At 43.0% G+C, this 15,726-nt stretch overlaps 1 protein-coding gene across 1 annotated transcript in view; it reads left to right on the top strand.

Moving 5' to 3' along the window:
• The window catches only part of CPS1 (carbamoyl-phosphate synthase 1), a 92,098-nt gene extending 80,595 nt beyond the window's left edge, over nucleotides 1-11,503 (top strand). Inside the window, exons 33-38 of the mRNA XM_066553616.1 lie at nucleotides 694-768; nucleotides 3,542-3,640; nucleotides 8,310-8,369; nucleotides 9,232-9,344; nucleotides 9,912-10,041; nucleotides 11,282-11,503. Coding sequence (XP_066409713.1) covers nucleotides 694-768; nucleotides 3,542-3,640; nucleotides 8,310-8,369; nucleotides 9,232-9,344; nucleotides 9,912-10,041; nucleotides 11,282-11,380 — 576 coding nt within the window. The 3' untranslated portion in view covers nucleotides 11,381-11,503. The remainder of the gene's footprint in view (nucleotides 1-693; nucleotides 769-3,541; nucleotides 3,641-8,309; nucleotides 8,370-9,231; nucleotides 9,345-9,911; nucleotides 10,042-11,281) is intronic.
• Nucleotides 11,504-15,726: the final 4,223 nt, after the last annotated feature.

Genomic DNA, 15,726 nt, shown 5'->3' with positions numbered 1-15,726 from the left:
GGTTCTTTAACAGAGACTTTCTTTTCCTCTCTCCCCTCCCTGTTTCTTATCTTAAGATTAAATGAGACAAGAGAACTCAGTGCTGTGATCTAAGTCCTCAGATGATGATGATAATGATAACAGTGATCAGGGGGCTTAATATTAGCATATAAAGAGAAAAAAATTACAAATGGATATTTCTGGATGGGGAGGGGGAAAATACAAAAATAATTTGCAAAGTTTCATCTTGTTTGCACCAAAAAAAGGGTATTCTTATGGAATAGTTTTATTTCTGCAAATGAAACATTTAATGGAGAGCAGCATTCTCTGGAAAACCAAGTGGATTCAGATAGTGTCTCTCCTTGTTCCATGAATTAAGTGCTTCACGGCCTTTCTGTTTAAAAATGTGTCCTTAAAACCATACTGATAGTGGGCTACCACTGATTGAAAATCTACCACTGGAATGTGAGCAGGATGCCAGAGTTGGATGATTGATTTATTGGTGGAATAGATGGGCATTTTTTTCCACTCCATCATCAAGATGCCAAGGGAATTATTTTACCAAATAGTTCTTTGCTTATGAGCCTCCACCACTGCTTTTTTTGGATAAATTCATGTCTCTTTCTGTCACTCCTAAGTGTAGCTGGAATTTTTATATTTTTTTAAATGATCCAGTTTTTATTCTTTCTCCCTCCTGCCTCTTTCTTTCACCAGGCCCCAATGTTTTCCTGGTCCAGGCTGAGAGATGCTGACCCTGTTCTCCGGTGTGAAATGGCCTCTACTGGGGAGGTATGTTTTAGATTTACTTTTTTTTTTTTAAACCAAGTTGACTTTAAACATCATGAATCTTTGAAAGTGATCTTATTACTGCCTGAATCATGATGGCATCTGTTGCTTCTTCAGAAAATTGAAAACATCTTTCTTAGCTGCAAAACCCACAATGACCTGGAAAAACCAGTTTTTTCAGCCACTGGATGTCCCTGTTTACCTGCATGTCAGCTCCCTGAGTAGGACCTGGTTGGTGTGATAGCCTGAAATGAGTTTATCTGAGAGTTGTTGGGTTCTGGGTGGCTGTTTTATGACTCATGAGCTTCTGAAAAACAAGTGGTGACAGCTCCCAAGTCCCATGGACACTTGCTGCAGCACCAACGTGGAGACCCCTGGGCATGAGTGGCTGATCTTGGGATGTGTCAGTTGCTTAAAGGCAACAAAAATGTGTGGTGTTTTCTTGTTGCCTGATAAAAAAGTGAAAGAAAGAGACAATAAGATGTGGTGGCGGCAGGGGCTGTGGGCAGGATGAGCCTGGGCAGCTTTGCCCACTCATTCTCTGTGCAGCCAGGCTGTGAGGTGCTGCTGGAATATCTCCTGGTGTGGTTATGGCATGCTGTGAGGGCACAGGGCTGGGCCAGGTTCAGCATCCTCACCCTCACAGGCACAGGTTTCCATCCATATCACCTGCCTCACATAGAAAAAAAGGTTTCTTCATGAATTATTGCTGAGCTGTCAAGGGTGTCCATAGGTACACCCAAGTGGTCTTTAAATTCCATGTGTTCTGTTACTTCTAGAATGAGTTGCAATAGCAAAAAACTTATTCTGGGCCAGAAAACCCTCTTGGAAAATGATTAAACACTCAGACAATTTGATCAGGCTTAAGTCTGCTGCACCATCACTGGGCAGGTGGCAGATCCTGGGCTGCTCTCTTGGATGTGAACTTGGGTATGTCCAAAGGAAACATTTACCATTTTAGAATGGAAAAGTACCCAGATACAAAGTAAGAATAGCCTCAGGTCTCCTACACCTCTCCAGAATGACTTTATTTTACTCTTCATAATGTGCTGGAAATCAGTATTGCAGAAGATTTCCTTTCTGTGTAGTTAATGGGCAGAAAAAAATCAAGTGACTTCTGTGACTTCCTGATTTTCAGAACAAAATAGGATATAGAGACAACCTCCTCACCAAAAAAAAGCATAAAAATGTAACTAGGGACAAGAATTATTTTTCTGGGCTTTATACAGAGTTAGAGATTATCATGGTCATAAAGGAGGCATTATTAACTTTTATGAGTTGGAAAGATCCATATTCACAAATGCCATAAAGTGTGACAGTTATGAAAGTCTTCCTTATAGTGAAGTAAGGATAATAACTTGCTTTGGGTAAAAAGCTCAGTTATTCCTCACAGACATTTTTCACACACATGGCTTGATCTGGGCTTGAATTTGTCACATCTGTCTGGCAGAGATTTATTTTGCTGGAAGCCATGGTTCCCACAATAGGAAAAGACAGTGCTGGGGTCCCTTTGAGTATTGTGGCTGTGGACCATGCCATAATGATAAACCTCTCCTGACAGGCTGGGAGCCTACAAGGGAGGGTCTGTCTGTCACCCTGAAAAGTCCAGGAATATAGAACACATAGAAACATATAGAAAACATAGATTATATCATGTTGTCATGACTTTTTTTATCCCTTCCCTTGTGGGATTTTTGTTTGTTTAGTTTTTCTTTTCTTTACTTCAGTAGATCTGGCAAATCATAATTTATTTTTAGTGAAGTACTGTTTTCTGCTCACCATGGTGAGATCAGGAATGTGAGGGCTCACTCTGAGATGGGAAGGACCATAAGTGAAAAATGGGAGAGCAATTCTCAATCAGCTCTTTAATCCCATCTGTATATGTTGGTAGATTTGTTATTTCACAGAAAAATCAGCGACAGTTTCTGCTTCTGATTGTTTTTCAACAAGTGTGGAGCTGACCAGAAAAAGTGTAGGTTGGTTGGTTGGTTTTTATCTTTTTGAACTTTCACAAAAGCTCACTCATTCCTCTTTTTGTCACCAGAATTTGAAATTTTGGTTAGGAATGCTGTTGATCTCTTTCAGAAGATTGTTATCATACAACAGTCTGTCAGCAACCGAGCTCCACATCCAGTTCTGAGTGCTGGAGAGCTGCTAAATGATTCTTACTGGTTTCTTTTTCTTTAAAATTATAATTTATCTCAAATTATTATTAATTGTCCTGGTTGCTTTTTTCTTAAGTAAATACTAAAATTTACTTGAATTTTGTTAATCTGTGGACTTTTAGTGGAAAAGCATCTTTATATCCTCTGATTTTCCTTCACAAGCAATGCCAGGAGTACATGGGAGCACAAACCCTGCCTTACCCTGCTTTGCAGGCACACAGAGGAACATGCCTGTGTGCACAGCTCTCACTGGTATCTAAGCCTTCTCTAATGTTAAATAATTTGCAGTGCAATCCCAAACACTGGAGCAGAGGCTGTGTACAGCATCCCAATAACTTAGCAGAATCAATTGTTACTCCCCAGTGTGCTGTTTGAAACTAAAGCATTGCTTATTCCTCCATTATTGCTTCAGTCAAATGATGAGATTTGTCTGCAATGATTTTCTGATTTATTCTGTTCCCCATGCCTGCAGTCTCCATGCAGAGCAGTCTGTCTTCTTCACACAGAAGCAAAAGATCCTGTTTGAAAATGTCATTCCTGTTTCTTTTTAAAGCACTGGTTTTGGGTTGGTTTTGGTTTTCTCCTCATGCATTCTTTGTGCCTTTCTGCAGGTTGCATGCTTTGGGGAGGATGTGTACTCTGCCTTCCAGAAGGCTCTGCTTGCCACAGGGTTTACATTTCCTCAGAAAGGAATTTTGCTTGGAATCCAGGTGAGTCCTAAAAATCAAAGCTTAGAAAGGGCCAACACAGAGGAACTCGGTAGCTTTTGCCTTGCTTTCATTCGTGTGGCTTTATGGCTTAAATGTGTTTCTCTGCATTTCATCCTGAAGTGCAGTGGGACAGTGAGGAGCAAACAGCATGGGGAGATCTTTACTGCATTCAGCAAGGCTGGTCTGGTGGGGTTTCCCTCTATCTATAACTATCAGGGTCTCCTGGCAACTACAGAAGTTTTTTCTGTCACACAGAGCAACTTTCAGTGGTGACAGCAAGAGATGAAACCCTAAAATCCAAGCTCTAGTGTAGCATGGAGTCAGGGCATCTGCAGAGTCTGCATCCAAGAGGCAATCCCTTTGAGGAGGTAGAAAAACCAGAAGTTTGTGAGCCAGAAAAGAAGAGCCAATGCCAAATTTTAGTAGTGATGTTTCTGGTTTCCACACTTTGTCAGAACTACCTTCTCAAAGGGATTGCCTCCTGGATGTAGACCCTGACTCCATCCTAGGCTTGAGCTTGGATTTTTGGGTTTCACCTCTTGCTGTCATCACTGAAAGTTGCTCAGTGTGACAGAAAGTTCAAATGATGTTGTGATGGGAATGCTCTCCAGTGCAATGGGTTCTGCAAAGAGCCTTTACATGAGGAAATTCCTGATGAGTTTTCCTTAGGAACAGCCCTGCCCTTTTCACAGGCCTGGGTCAGCAAGGAGGGTGTGTGTTTCAGGATGAAAACGCACAGAAAAGGAAAAAAAGGTCTTGGTTCTTTATCAAGGAATAGTTACTGACGGCATAAGGCGCTGAAATCAGAGACACTTGTAAACTTTAGGATGTTCCTGAAAAATTCATGCACTTCCAATGCATCTAGAACATTCTTGGACCCCAGAAAACCATCTGATTGCTTCCTGCCATTTTCACATTGTGCTTGCAATAAGCTGATGCTCTACATGATTGCATAAAGCTGATAAAACAAAAACCAAAGAGATGAATTTTCCTGTCAGACAACTGGGGTGTGAAAAATGTCTTTGGCTGCTTGTGCCAGCAGAGGATGTGAGGGAAGTGTGTGAAAAGTGGCCAGAAAGGAACATGACTTCTGCTAACAAGGATTACTGCTGAGTCCTTAAATGTCAACATATATACACACATCTGGGGATGGAAACAGTTGCTTTAAGTTATCTCTAATTAGCAGAAAAATTGCTTGCTTCCTAGGTAAAGTTTAAAAGTTCAGTATGAAAATCTGGGAAGTTGGTACTGTAGGTCTGCTGTATATACTGCATATTTTAAACAGCATTTATGAAAGGAGAAAAGCAAAGACAGGAGGAGCAAAAAGGAGAGAGAGCACTGTTTAAAATTTAAGTGTGTTTTCCAGATAGCAGCTAAAGGGGAATGGGCAGAAAAAGAAGTCATTTTAGCTATAGAAAGCATTTATGTAAGTTCTGTGTCAGTAGCTGTTAAACTGAGCCAAATGTTCTTTGTACAAAGCTTTTAAGAAGAAAAAAAAGAAGGGAAAAAGAAAAGATAAAACAAAGCCCAAACCTCAACTCCACAAACCTTTTAAAAATAATAAGATTCTGTCTTTTTAATGAGTGGTTTACAGTTTATTTTCTTGCAAAAGAAACTTAAAAACAACAGATCAATCGCTTAAAGATCTCTCTGCATCTCAGCATATTTATTCTATAATTAAACTCCAAATCAAGAGGTGTAAATTTGATTCTGAGAACCAGGCATTGCCCCCTCCCCAGTCTGGAGATTGTCACCTATGTACTTTTTAATGGTCTGCTTTGAAACAGAGGGGCAATAAAGCCCTGTGGGAAGGGAAGGTTGAAATGTTGACCTTCACCTGACATGTGGACTGTAAATGATCTTTGAGTATTTGGCTGGAAAAAAGGAGACCCCCTCACTGCAGAAATAAGAGGCACGAGGAATGAGGCATCAGGCAGGCTGTGAACACCAGCACTCTTGTTTCATTCACAAACATGAACCCACCTGCCTCATACAGGCAAAATTATTGGGGTATCATCACAGGGAAACACAGCCTCAGAAGGACAGATAGCACATAGCCTCTCTCAACCACCACTGAGTGTTTTCAAATGCCAGGATGGTTTCTGCAAACTGTTCTGGTGCACAGAGCACACACACAAGCTCCCCTGGTTGTCTCTGAGGAAGGTGCTGTGATTCACCTGCAGTAAATGGTGAGCTCCAAGCACACCCCAATTTTGAAGGCTTCATTGCTTCATGATTAGCACCTTACTCTGATTTTTAGAATGAATTTTTATCTCTTGCAGAGAGAGAAATAAGAAGCAAAGTGGTCTTGAATTCTGCTTCTCTCCAAAGCAGCTAGGCTCATATTTCAGTGATTTGGTATGCTGCACATTTATACCTTTGCTATTAATCATGTTGAGGTTAGAGGACACTGCTTCTTGAAGGTAAAAGTCAAATGGATATAGTTACCAGGAGGAGAGAGGGAGATCTTGGTTTCCTTGCAAATGTTTCTGGGGTGTTTTGCAAATCAAGATCAAATGGTGCTGCTGTGATCTGCAGTCCAAACTGAGCCCAGTGTGCCCAGGCAAGGAACCCTCCTTGCTGGGAGCTGCCAGGCTGGTGTGCAGTTCCAGAGGTCACCTCCTGTACCATGCTGAGCTGGGGATAGCGCAGTTACCACCCAAGCTCAGGCAGGGAGTGCTCCTTGGCATGCAGGGCACAGCACAAGGCAGGTTGGGCAGCTGCTGGGGACTGTGAGCCTGCTGGGATGTCCTTTAGCTGAGAGCACTCAGTGACACTGCCCAGGGCAGGGGTCCCCAGGATCTGAGAGGTGTGGTGCTCTCCCAGGGGAGATGGAGTATGACTTCCATGGTAGACCAATTAAATTCTGCCAGCTTATGTCAGCTGTTAACCTACCTCTTCCCAGAGTCTGGAGAAATCTGTGATGCTGAAACCCTGACTCAGCCATTAAATTATTTATATTTTATGCAAAAAAGTTCAAAAGCTAGTTTTTTTCTTTCCTGATTGGGCTATTCAATGATATCTCGGGGATGGAGTGCATCTGTCTTACACACAAGATGCAGAAAGCATTAATAGAGTATTTTATTTTTAAATCCTGGCACTCCAAGTCTGTTGTCTCAAGGTAACCTTCTGGCTTGGTTTCTTACCAGAATTTTTGCATCCTCCACTGTGGTTTGGATACAGATCCCAGATTCTCACAGGAGATGGGTTGGCTTCATTTTGAGCTGGATCTCAGTGAGAACTGATGTAACTGTATTGAATGAGCTAAGGATGTGGTCCTTTACAAACAGCAAGGCTTGCTGGAAAACATGAGGCGTTATAAGAAATGGAACTTTTCAGATAAAGGAAAAAAAATGCAATTCTCCTACAATAAATACCTTCCACTAAGTAAATCTGCTTGTACTTTTCACCTTTAGTAACTAATGCTTTCTTACACAGGTTATTTCAGCCAGCTTGTAAATCTGAGGCTGCTCCAATGCAAGCTGACAGCTGTAATTTCTTTTCATAGAGAGGCTGTTTTATGTGTCACAAGTGTTCAGTACTTGTTTGATAGAAGTTTATAATACTGTTGTGAAAACCAACACCCCTGACCAGAAGGCAGAACCACTCTCTCTGACTGGGAAGCTGCCAACCCTGTCACACTGTATATTTATATTTTCTAGCTAATGTACAGAATGAGATGGCTTTCAGAATGAGTGCTCAGAAAAAAAAAACAAAAACAACCCTGTTTAGTCCTTTTCTTCTTAGGAAATTGTTGACCCTTCAGGATATTGCTCTCTCATCCATAAAGGTTAAGCCATCAGTAGCTCCAGCAGGAACAAGGGAGCTTGTAATAATCTTACTTGCAAATGTGTGTAAGACCAGAGCAGGCTAAAGTTAAAAGCAAGGTTTGGCTTGCCTTGGGAGTGAGGAAGGCATGTGTTGCATGTGATATTTGCATTGCTGTACCTTCAACACCCCAGAAATACTTAGGCTGATACTGTCTCTCACCTGTTACTCTTTAAACAGCTTGTTCAAGTGGAGATGTCTGCAGGAGGTGGTTGTACCTTTCTACATGATGTTGAGGCTGGAAATGCATTATAAGACAATCTTTCAGAGATGCTGTAAGTCAGGCATTCAGGTCCTCCTGGGAATGTGGCATCCCAGCCTCCTGACTCCATTTCCATATTCCCATAGGACTTAGAAATGCACTCACACATGCACAAGCTCTTATTTGTGTGAATGTGCAAACAGAGCACTCAAAGGCAGCTCAAAACCATCCATATATCTTATCTGCCAGAAGTGAAAGCAAATGTTTGAGCAATGATTGAAAATATCTTTAATTAAGAACCGAGGAGACTCTAGTTGGTGTATTTGAGAAGGAAATTGCCCAGATATTTAATATAAAGTAGCAAATCTTTAGTGGTTGCAGTCTGACTTAGTATGGGAACAATTACTCTGGTGTAACACAATATGTCTCAGTTCACAGTCACTTGGGCTTCAGGATCCAGACAGTTTTCTTGGGAATGGTGCTGTACATGCACATGCAGACATTTCTGTCCATGCACACACTCAGCACAGAAAGGTGAATTTGTCTCTTAGCACGGTGTGGATGAGCTACATGTTGCCCAAAAATGTACTGTTCCAAATCCTACCTTTGGTGCTATATCTAAAAAATGTCCTTTTTCAGGAGTCCTTCCGCCCCAGGTTCCTCAGTGTAGCAGAACTGCTGCATGAGCAAGGCTTCAAGGTAGGTGGTTCCACTTAGTTAAAGCTGGAGAGCTTTCAAAATCTCACATGTCCCCAGCCTGCTACAGGAACGTTGGAATTCCTTTGGAGATAGAGGAAAAAAGGGTGTTTTCAATGTACAACAGGGATTTTTAGCTGAGTGATCCATAAAGTTAGCAGGTACCACCCATTAGAAGTTTTCATGTTTGTTTAATTGAGAATATTGTTGTGAGGGAAGGAAAGAGCTTGGCTCTGCAGCCAAAATGACATTATACACTCCCCCAGCTTCTCCAGGAAATAAAAATGCCAATGGGATGCCATGTGTAGCAGGAGACAAGGAAGGAAAACCTTTTGTATGGAATATATCTGTACAGTGCTGCATTTTCAGTGACACTCAGGTTGCAGATACATGAACTTTGTGGTGTTTACATCCCTCTTGTAACTCCTCTGTATTATTTTGCACCCATATATCTATGGAAAAAAAGCAGCACAGCCACAGAAGACTGGTGAGAGTTCTGCTTTTCAAAACTTAGCACTAGGCATTAAAAAGAAAATAAACATGGCAAAAAAAAATTACAAGTGATTGAACTTAAGCCCTATTGAAAGTCACAGGGATTTAGGTTTTCCTAAGCCGCTTCACTGCTCTGGAAGTGCTACAAGCATTCACTATCATCCATCAAGAAATCACAGATAACAGAGAGTTGGGAAGGTTGTTCTGTTCCCTGTGTGTCTCTCTATATGGGGAGACACCCGTTTTATGAAAAATGCCCTTCAAAATCAGCTCTGACAACAAGGCTGTGTGTTGGGGCCGGCCCACATGAGTTCAGTGAAGAGTTTTGGTATTTGAAGTACATAGTAAATATCCCTTTTTCCCCCTGGGACAGCTTTATGCCACAGAAGCAACCTCAGCCTGGCTCAATGCTAATGGCATCCCAGCAAATCCTGTGGCATGGCCATCACAGGAGAGCCAGAATCCCAGCCTCCCTTCAGTCAGGAGGTAAGAGACCAACCCACCTTGTCCAATGTGTGTTTACAATCCAGGACAGCAAATGCAAGGGGCAACTTGATGGTCCTCTTGAGATCAATAGTAGGGATTTAATGGGGCTTTGAATTCAATCCAAAAGTTTTGGTTTATCTGATTCTGTCTGGAGTTGCCACAGCAGGGAGGTTTCAGCTTAATGAGCATCTCATTGCACAGTCCTGTTTAGTATGGCTTACATGTATTGCTCCATGTTATATTTTCATACAGGTATACATGAAATCTGAATATTTAGCCTTTTAATGACAGTCAGTCATGCCTTTAACTGAGGTCATGCCTAAACATCCCAGTTGTGCTGAGCTGTATCAAGGCTGAATACTGCTTTGCATTGCTGACTAGAACTGAAATAAATCCAAAATCCTAAATAAAGCTTAGTGCCTTAACCCCTCCACCCTCATTTCTTGAGCAAAGACTAAGCTCAAAGGGCATTTTTCAGGGTTGTTCAGCTGCTTGCCTGTGCTATTAATTTGAGGTTTTTATTAGGAAGGACACATTGTCACACTGTCTTGTGCCTTGTCTCTTCAGGCTGCTGAGGGATGGGAAAGTAGATCTGGTGATTAACCTGCCCAACAGCAGCACCAGGTTTGTCCATGATAATTATGTGATCAGGAGGATGGCTATTGACACTGGGACTGCTCTGCTCACCAACTTCAAGGTACTTCCCATATTGTTCTTTCTCCTCTTAGACATAAGATCCTTCAGAGCTTCCAAGCCCTTGTGACCAGTCTGTTTGGACCCTCATTGCCTCTGACAAATAATGTATCTGAAAATCATGACAGCACAGTGGTTTAAATATATCTTCTTTTTGCTACCATATAAAATGACACCAATGACAACCCAACCAAATCAAACCAAACAAAAAAATATAAATTCTGAAGTCCTGAGTCCTGCACTGTGCAGCTGAAATTGTTGCTGCATCATTTTCACTTCAAAGCAAATATCTCACACAGGGTTGTGTGTAACATCTTTGAATTAGGCATGGGAAGTGCTTTTTAGTGGAATATTATCCTGGTATGGTCCTTAAACCTTACAGCAGGATGTAGCTGTGCTTTCTTGAGTGATCCTTGGGGCAGTCCAGTTCAGAAGTGCCATCCAGGTGGAATTGCTGCTTGTCCTGTTGCAGTCCCAGTTCCAGTCACTGTGGGTTTTATGTAGCTCCTGACAAAGCCCTTCACACACTGATGGGGAATAAATATTAGGTAATGCAAGGTGGGACTCCTGCTGCCAGCAGTACCTTGCCTTCCTTTGCAAGGGGCTTTGACTGTCACAGAAGAGCCTCATCTGGCTCTCATTAAGCACAGCAGCCAAACTCCTTCTGATTTTGGTGGGCACTGACATGGAGCCCAGTGCCTTGAACTGGTGTCCAGCTGTTCAAAAGCTTCTGCTGTGGATGGAGTGAATGGAGGCAGGTAGAATAACAAGCTGAAGGTTCACAGGATGATGGCCAGGCATGGCTAGCAGGAATGGGGAATTGAAGATGCATCCTTTGCCTACTAGCAAAACACCTTCTGACAGCCACAAGGGTCCCCAGCCAAAATTTATTACCACACCTGCTTGATGCCTTTCACTGAACTGTTTGGATTGTAGAGTTTTAATCTCTGAGTTTGAGAGAAGAAAACAAGCCTGGTTCTCTTTACATTTGAGCTGTAAACAACAGCTCTCATGGGACAGAGCTGTCTTGCAAAGGAAGCCTGGGCATATCTGCATCTCTGCAGCTGGACACACAGGCTCCAGAGGGCTGCTGTGCCCAGCCACCTTGAAATTGCTATTGATTTGGATGAACTCAAGGACTGGACCTGCAGCAGGAAGTTTCAGGGTGGCAGAGCAGAAGTGTGGAGCCTGCTCTGTCATGCAGCCTTTGCAATGCTCAGTCCTCCTCTGCTTTGTATTGACAGGTGACAAAGCTTTTTGCTGAAGCTCTCAAATACTCTGGAAAATTGGACTCCAGGAGTCTCTTCCACTACAGACAGACTGACAATGGGAACACTGCATAGAACTCTCTCCAGCCTGCAATCTTACTGCTTCTGGTGCCTCAAAAGAGAGTGGATTTCAGATCATGCCCCTAACCATCTTTCCATGTATCTTGCTTTTGTTTGGTCTTTTTCAGCCTGCACATTTGATGGGAGAAAAAGGCTGCATGTGTGTGTCCTAGAATTGCTCCCAAGTTCTGCTCAGTCCTTCAGGCTATTATCATTACTATTTTTCACATTCTCATTCAATATTGTGAATTCAGGTGGCTCTCCCTGTATCATAAAGACTCTTTCTCAGCCTTGTTTCTTCCTTCAAAAGGGGAGAACTCCCCAAAGACTTCCCATATGTTGCTGTCCAACACTTTGTGCCATGATTGTGGGCATTAAAATCAAATCTTTTGAAAATGAAGTGAAAGTGTTGCAGTGCTTTACCCCCTCCCAGTTCAATGACCCTTTCATTTCCATTCTACCTTCTCTGCTCCTTTTTCAGCTCTGGCAGCACCTTCAGTCTGTGGAGCAGATCCCTGCTGTAGCATGTGGGGTGTGTTATCCTTGGCTGTCTGCAGGGCAGAAGATCTCAGCAGCTCTGTGGCCAGCAGCACATGCAGGAGGGCCTTCTCTAAACCTGGAGCAGCCAGGAACATGGGCCTGCCATGCTTGGCCTGCAGGGTGCACACAGCACACCCAGGAGCTGGGAGCATTCAAAGCTGGACAATTGCTCTGACACTTGCTAGAGTAAGCTGAAGTGGAATGCTTTCTTCCAGCCACACTCTGCCTGCCTGGGATTCCAAATCCAAGGCACTGCTGGCCTTAGGTACCTACCTCTTACACACATCCCTCGATGCCTGCAGGCCCTGCCAAGAACTGCTGCTGCCTCTGGTGCTGGGGATCTGGTGGTGGAGCTGGCTGCCACCTAGCAGGGCTTTTTGAAGCTGCAGATAGTGCATTGAGGGTGGTGTGGGTGAGATCAGCAAACCTGAGATGACACACACCTTGTGTCTGCTCCCAAGTTCCCTTCAGTCCCAAGAAGCTTTGAGTGTGGAGGAGAATCAAGGTGAAGAGATTTTCTGTTTCTTTGTTTGGTTTTTTTTTTTTAATTAATGCTGAAACCATCAGGAAGGATATAAAATCTGATGAGAGCTGTTCCTGATAGGAGCAGAGTCTGTGATTGCCTTTAGTTACCAAGGGACTCTCTGAACACTCGGTGTCAACTGCCAGGACCAAATTTTGAGCCAGACTTTATTTGTAGTTGCCATCCCAAGTGCTCATTTCATGATATTTCTTCAGTACTGTATTTTGTGATGAACACAACCCTGCCTGCTGTGCACAGGGAGAGCTTTGCACTTTTGAGTAGAGATGTTATTAGAAAAACTCACAACAACAACATAAACCCTCAAACCAACCAAAACTCCAGAAGAGCCCAAAGGCATCAATTGTTCACCCATTCAGTTGTGAAATGGGTGACTAATGGTGGTTAATGAAGCAGCCCTCCAAAGGCAACCTGTGCATGTTTTTTCAGTGGCAAAAATCCCATTAACAGCTGGTGTCATCTCACATCCACCCACCCTGCTTTCACCCCTAGTAGAGAAAAAAGCAATATCTTAAAACATCTGTATTCTCTTGTTCTTCTGCTTTTGTTTTGTCACTCACCTTATGAGTTGAAAATGAAATAAATGCCTGGATTGTGACAGCTACTCATTCTTAAATTCTGCATGGCCAGGATTCTGCCCTTTTTTTTGAGTGTTCTTTTTAAAGCATTGCTGAGCACTGGTGTGTTAGGAAACCATCATTCTTATGTGTGACAGTGACCACATCATTTAGTGCAGAGCTTCTGAAATGCCTCAGAGGTGAGGAGGTGCTGGGAAAAGAGCAGGAGGACAAGGACTCCAGCTGTGTGTGTTCCAGAGAAGGGAGAAGCCATGATCCCCTGAGACAGACCTGTGAAATACAAGTGAGGAGACACAGGATAGAGCAGTGGGCTAACAAATATTGGAGAGATGGGAACTTTTATAAAGGGGCTGCCAGTTCTGGAAAAATAGGGAAACTTTGCTGTTAATTCAACTTTGTGAAGCAGTGTTGCTGTGCCAGTTAGCTGACAGTGTGGCTGTATCCATGTGTACTTGTACACACATTCCTGTGGCTGCAGCACCTGCAGGTACTTCATCCACAGCTCCTTTAGTGTCCACACAATTGGAGTGGAATCCTGAAAAACACACCAGGGCTGAATACACTCTGAGTACTGTGTAATTATGCAGTAATGTTAATGTTTTGCTGCTGGTGCTAAACTCTGAGCCCTTTCCCTCCCTCTATCCACACCAACCCCTTTGCTGCCTTTGCTCCATTTCTTTTTGGTGTCTCCTCCCCTCCCTCCCCATTGCTCTGACTGATGCAGAATGAAACTCCAACTTCTGTCATGGTCAGAAGGAGTCAAGAAATCATCCTCCAGCTTACTTCAGGCCGACAGTGATGCTTGGCTGAACTTTTTTCTTGATGTGCCTTTCTTTTTTTGTGCGGACACTATAGGAAAAGATTTTTAAGTATCTACAGCTGTTGGGATCAATGCAGAGCTAAAAAAAAGTTACAATTAGTATCCTTTGTACCAAGCTCATCTCTGCTCTCAACAGATTCTCTCTTACAAATGTCTTTTTCTTATTATTCTTGGGGAGGTTGACAATGACAGATAAAAGAGGAGGCTGTTCAGAGTTAAGAAATATCCTAATCTATGAGCACTCAAATAATTTTACTCTTTTTTACTGTCTTAAAAGAGAGCTGATAAAAGAGATTCATGAAGGTATAAGAGACAGTACAAAGCACAACTTTTGAGATAAGCACAAGAAATGGTGACAAGAGCCCTGATGAAATATAAAGGGAACTAATTTTTAGGAACAGTGGGTTTTTTTTTCTCAGTAGTCAGTCTGCTGAGCACACTTTGGAGGATAGCTCTCCAAGAGTGCTGAATGATGGGAAGCTCTGGAGGCTTGATTTCCCAGGAGACACTGTTGAATATTGAAGTCAGGCTCTTTCTCCAGTTGATCACCTTCCTGACTTTACTCTTCTGAAGTTAGCACCCTTTAAATCACTTGGGAATTGCTCAGGCAGCCCATGCACAGGTTAGTAGCAAGGCTGGGATAGTTCAGCTTGGTGAAAGCAAAAAGAAAAGAATGTAAGAGATTGGACAATTCAGCACTACCTCTTTCTGCTTTTCTGTAGAGCTCTTAAAACACAGCAAGATGAAGTTGTATTATTTATATAAATAAAAGAAAAATTCTTCTGAAAAACTTTAGGAAAGCTCTTTGCTCTGAGACCATTTAAAACAGTCAAAGTCAGGTTTGTGACAGTCCTAGGAAACAACCAAGTAGAAATGACTCCATGGTCTGAAAGAGCTCTGGGCAGTGAGCAGAGAAATGAGTCTTGCTTGACTTGCAGGTTGCTGGATTTCCTGGACTGGATGTTGCCACCAGCCTTGAAGGCATCTTCTTCTCCTTCCCCCACACACCACGTATATTTTGCACTCCCAAGGTTTAAAAGTCTATTTGTGCTTGCATCAGAGACATCTAGGAGTCTGTCTGGGGCCTCAGCATCTCTGTATCTTTGTAATAAAGGGCTCTATAACGGTAGGGAAGGATTGGAAGTTGTCACAGTACCAAGTCCCACAACTGCAGCATGGGCTGTGCTGAGTCTCGATGCACACCTGCTGCCTGTGTGCCAGTCTGATGCCAGCAAACACTGGCAGGAGGGTGGGCTCATGCCACAGCCCACATGAGGGGGTCAATGAGAGAGGACCTCTGGCTCCTGCTGTTGACAGTGTTTCTAATTCCAAGCCATAGTCAGAGCAGCCTGGACCTTGGGAAGCTTCCATCCCATGGTGCTGCCGCTGCCATCTCTGCATGGGCAGGAGGTGCTGCCATGCCATGTGAAGCATATGAACACTACTGCATTAGCCATCTGCAGGACATGGAAATCTGCTCTGCTGCACCAGTCAGCTGCCAAACAGCTCCCAAACCCTCTGTTTTTCTTCCTTCTGCATCCCAATGTCTACCACTGCATCATGTATTTTATAAGGAATAATCTAGTGTCGCCACATTTCTCTTCACTGAGAAAAGCAAGGCACAATTCTTCCCAAGAATATTTCTGGGTTTCACATTCTCCGAACCTCAGAGAAAGGAAAAACAATTCTTATTTGCTGTGCCTGTGTTTGTGCCAAAGTAGAATGCAATATGGAGATTGTTTACCCAAAGTGATGGTGTTTTGTTTCCTTGGCCTGTCAGGACCAAGTGTGTGTTGGGACTGTCAGCAGGCAGTCACAAGATTCTGTGCAGTGTGTGCAGAGATGAGTGCTTGGCAGATTCAGTTTAGATGTAATGTAATAT

This window comes from Molothrus aeneus, chromosome 7, assembly GCF_037042795.1.
Source record: "Molothrus aeneus isolate 106 chromosome 7, BPBGC_Maene_1.0, whole genome shotgun sequence".
Lineage (NCBI taxonomy): Eukaryota > Metazoa > Chordata > Aves > Passeriformes > Icteridae > Molothrus > Molothrus aeneus.
Note: the sequence above shows the minus strand (reverse complement) of the source record. Positions and strands in the feature narration are given on the sequence as shown.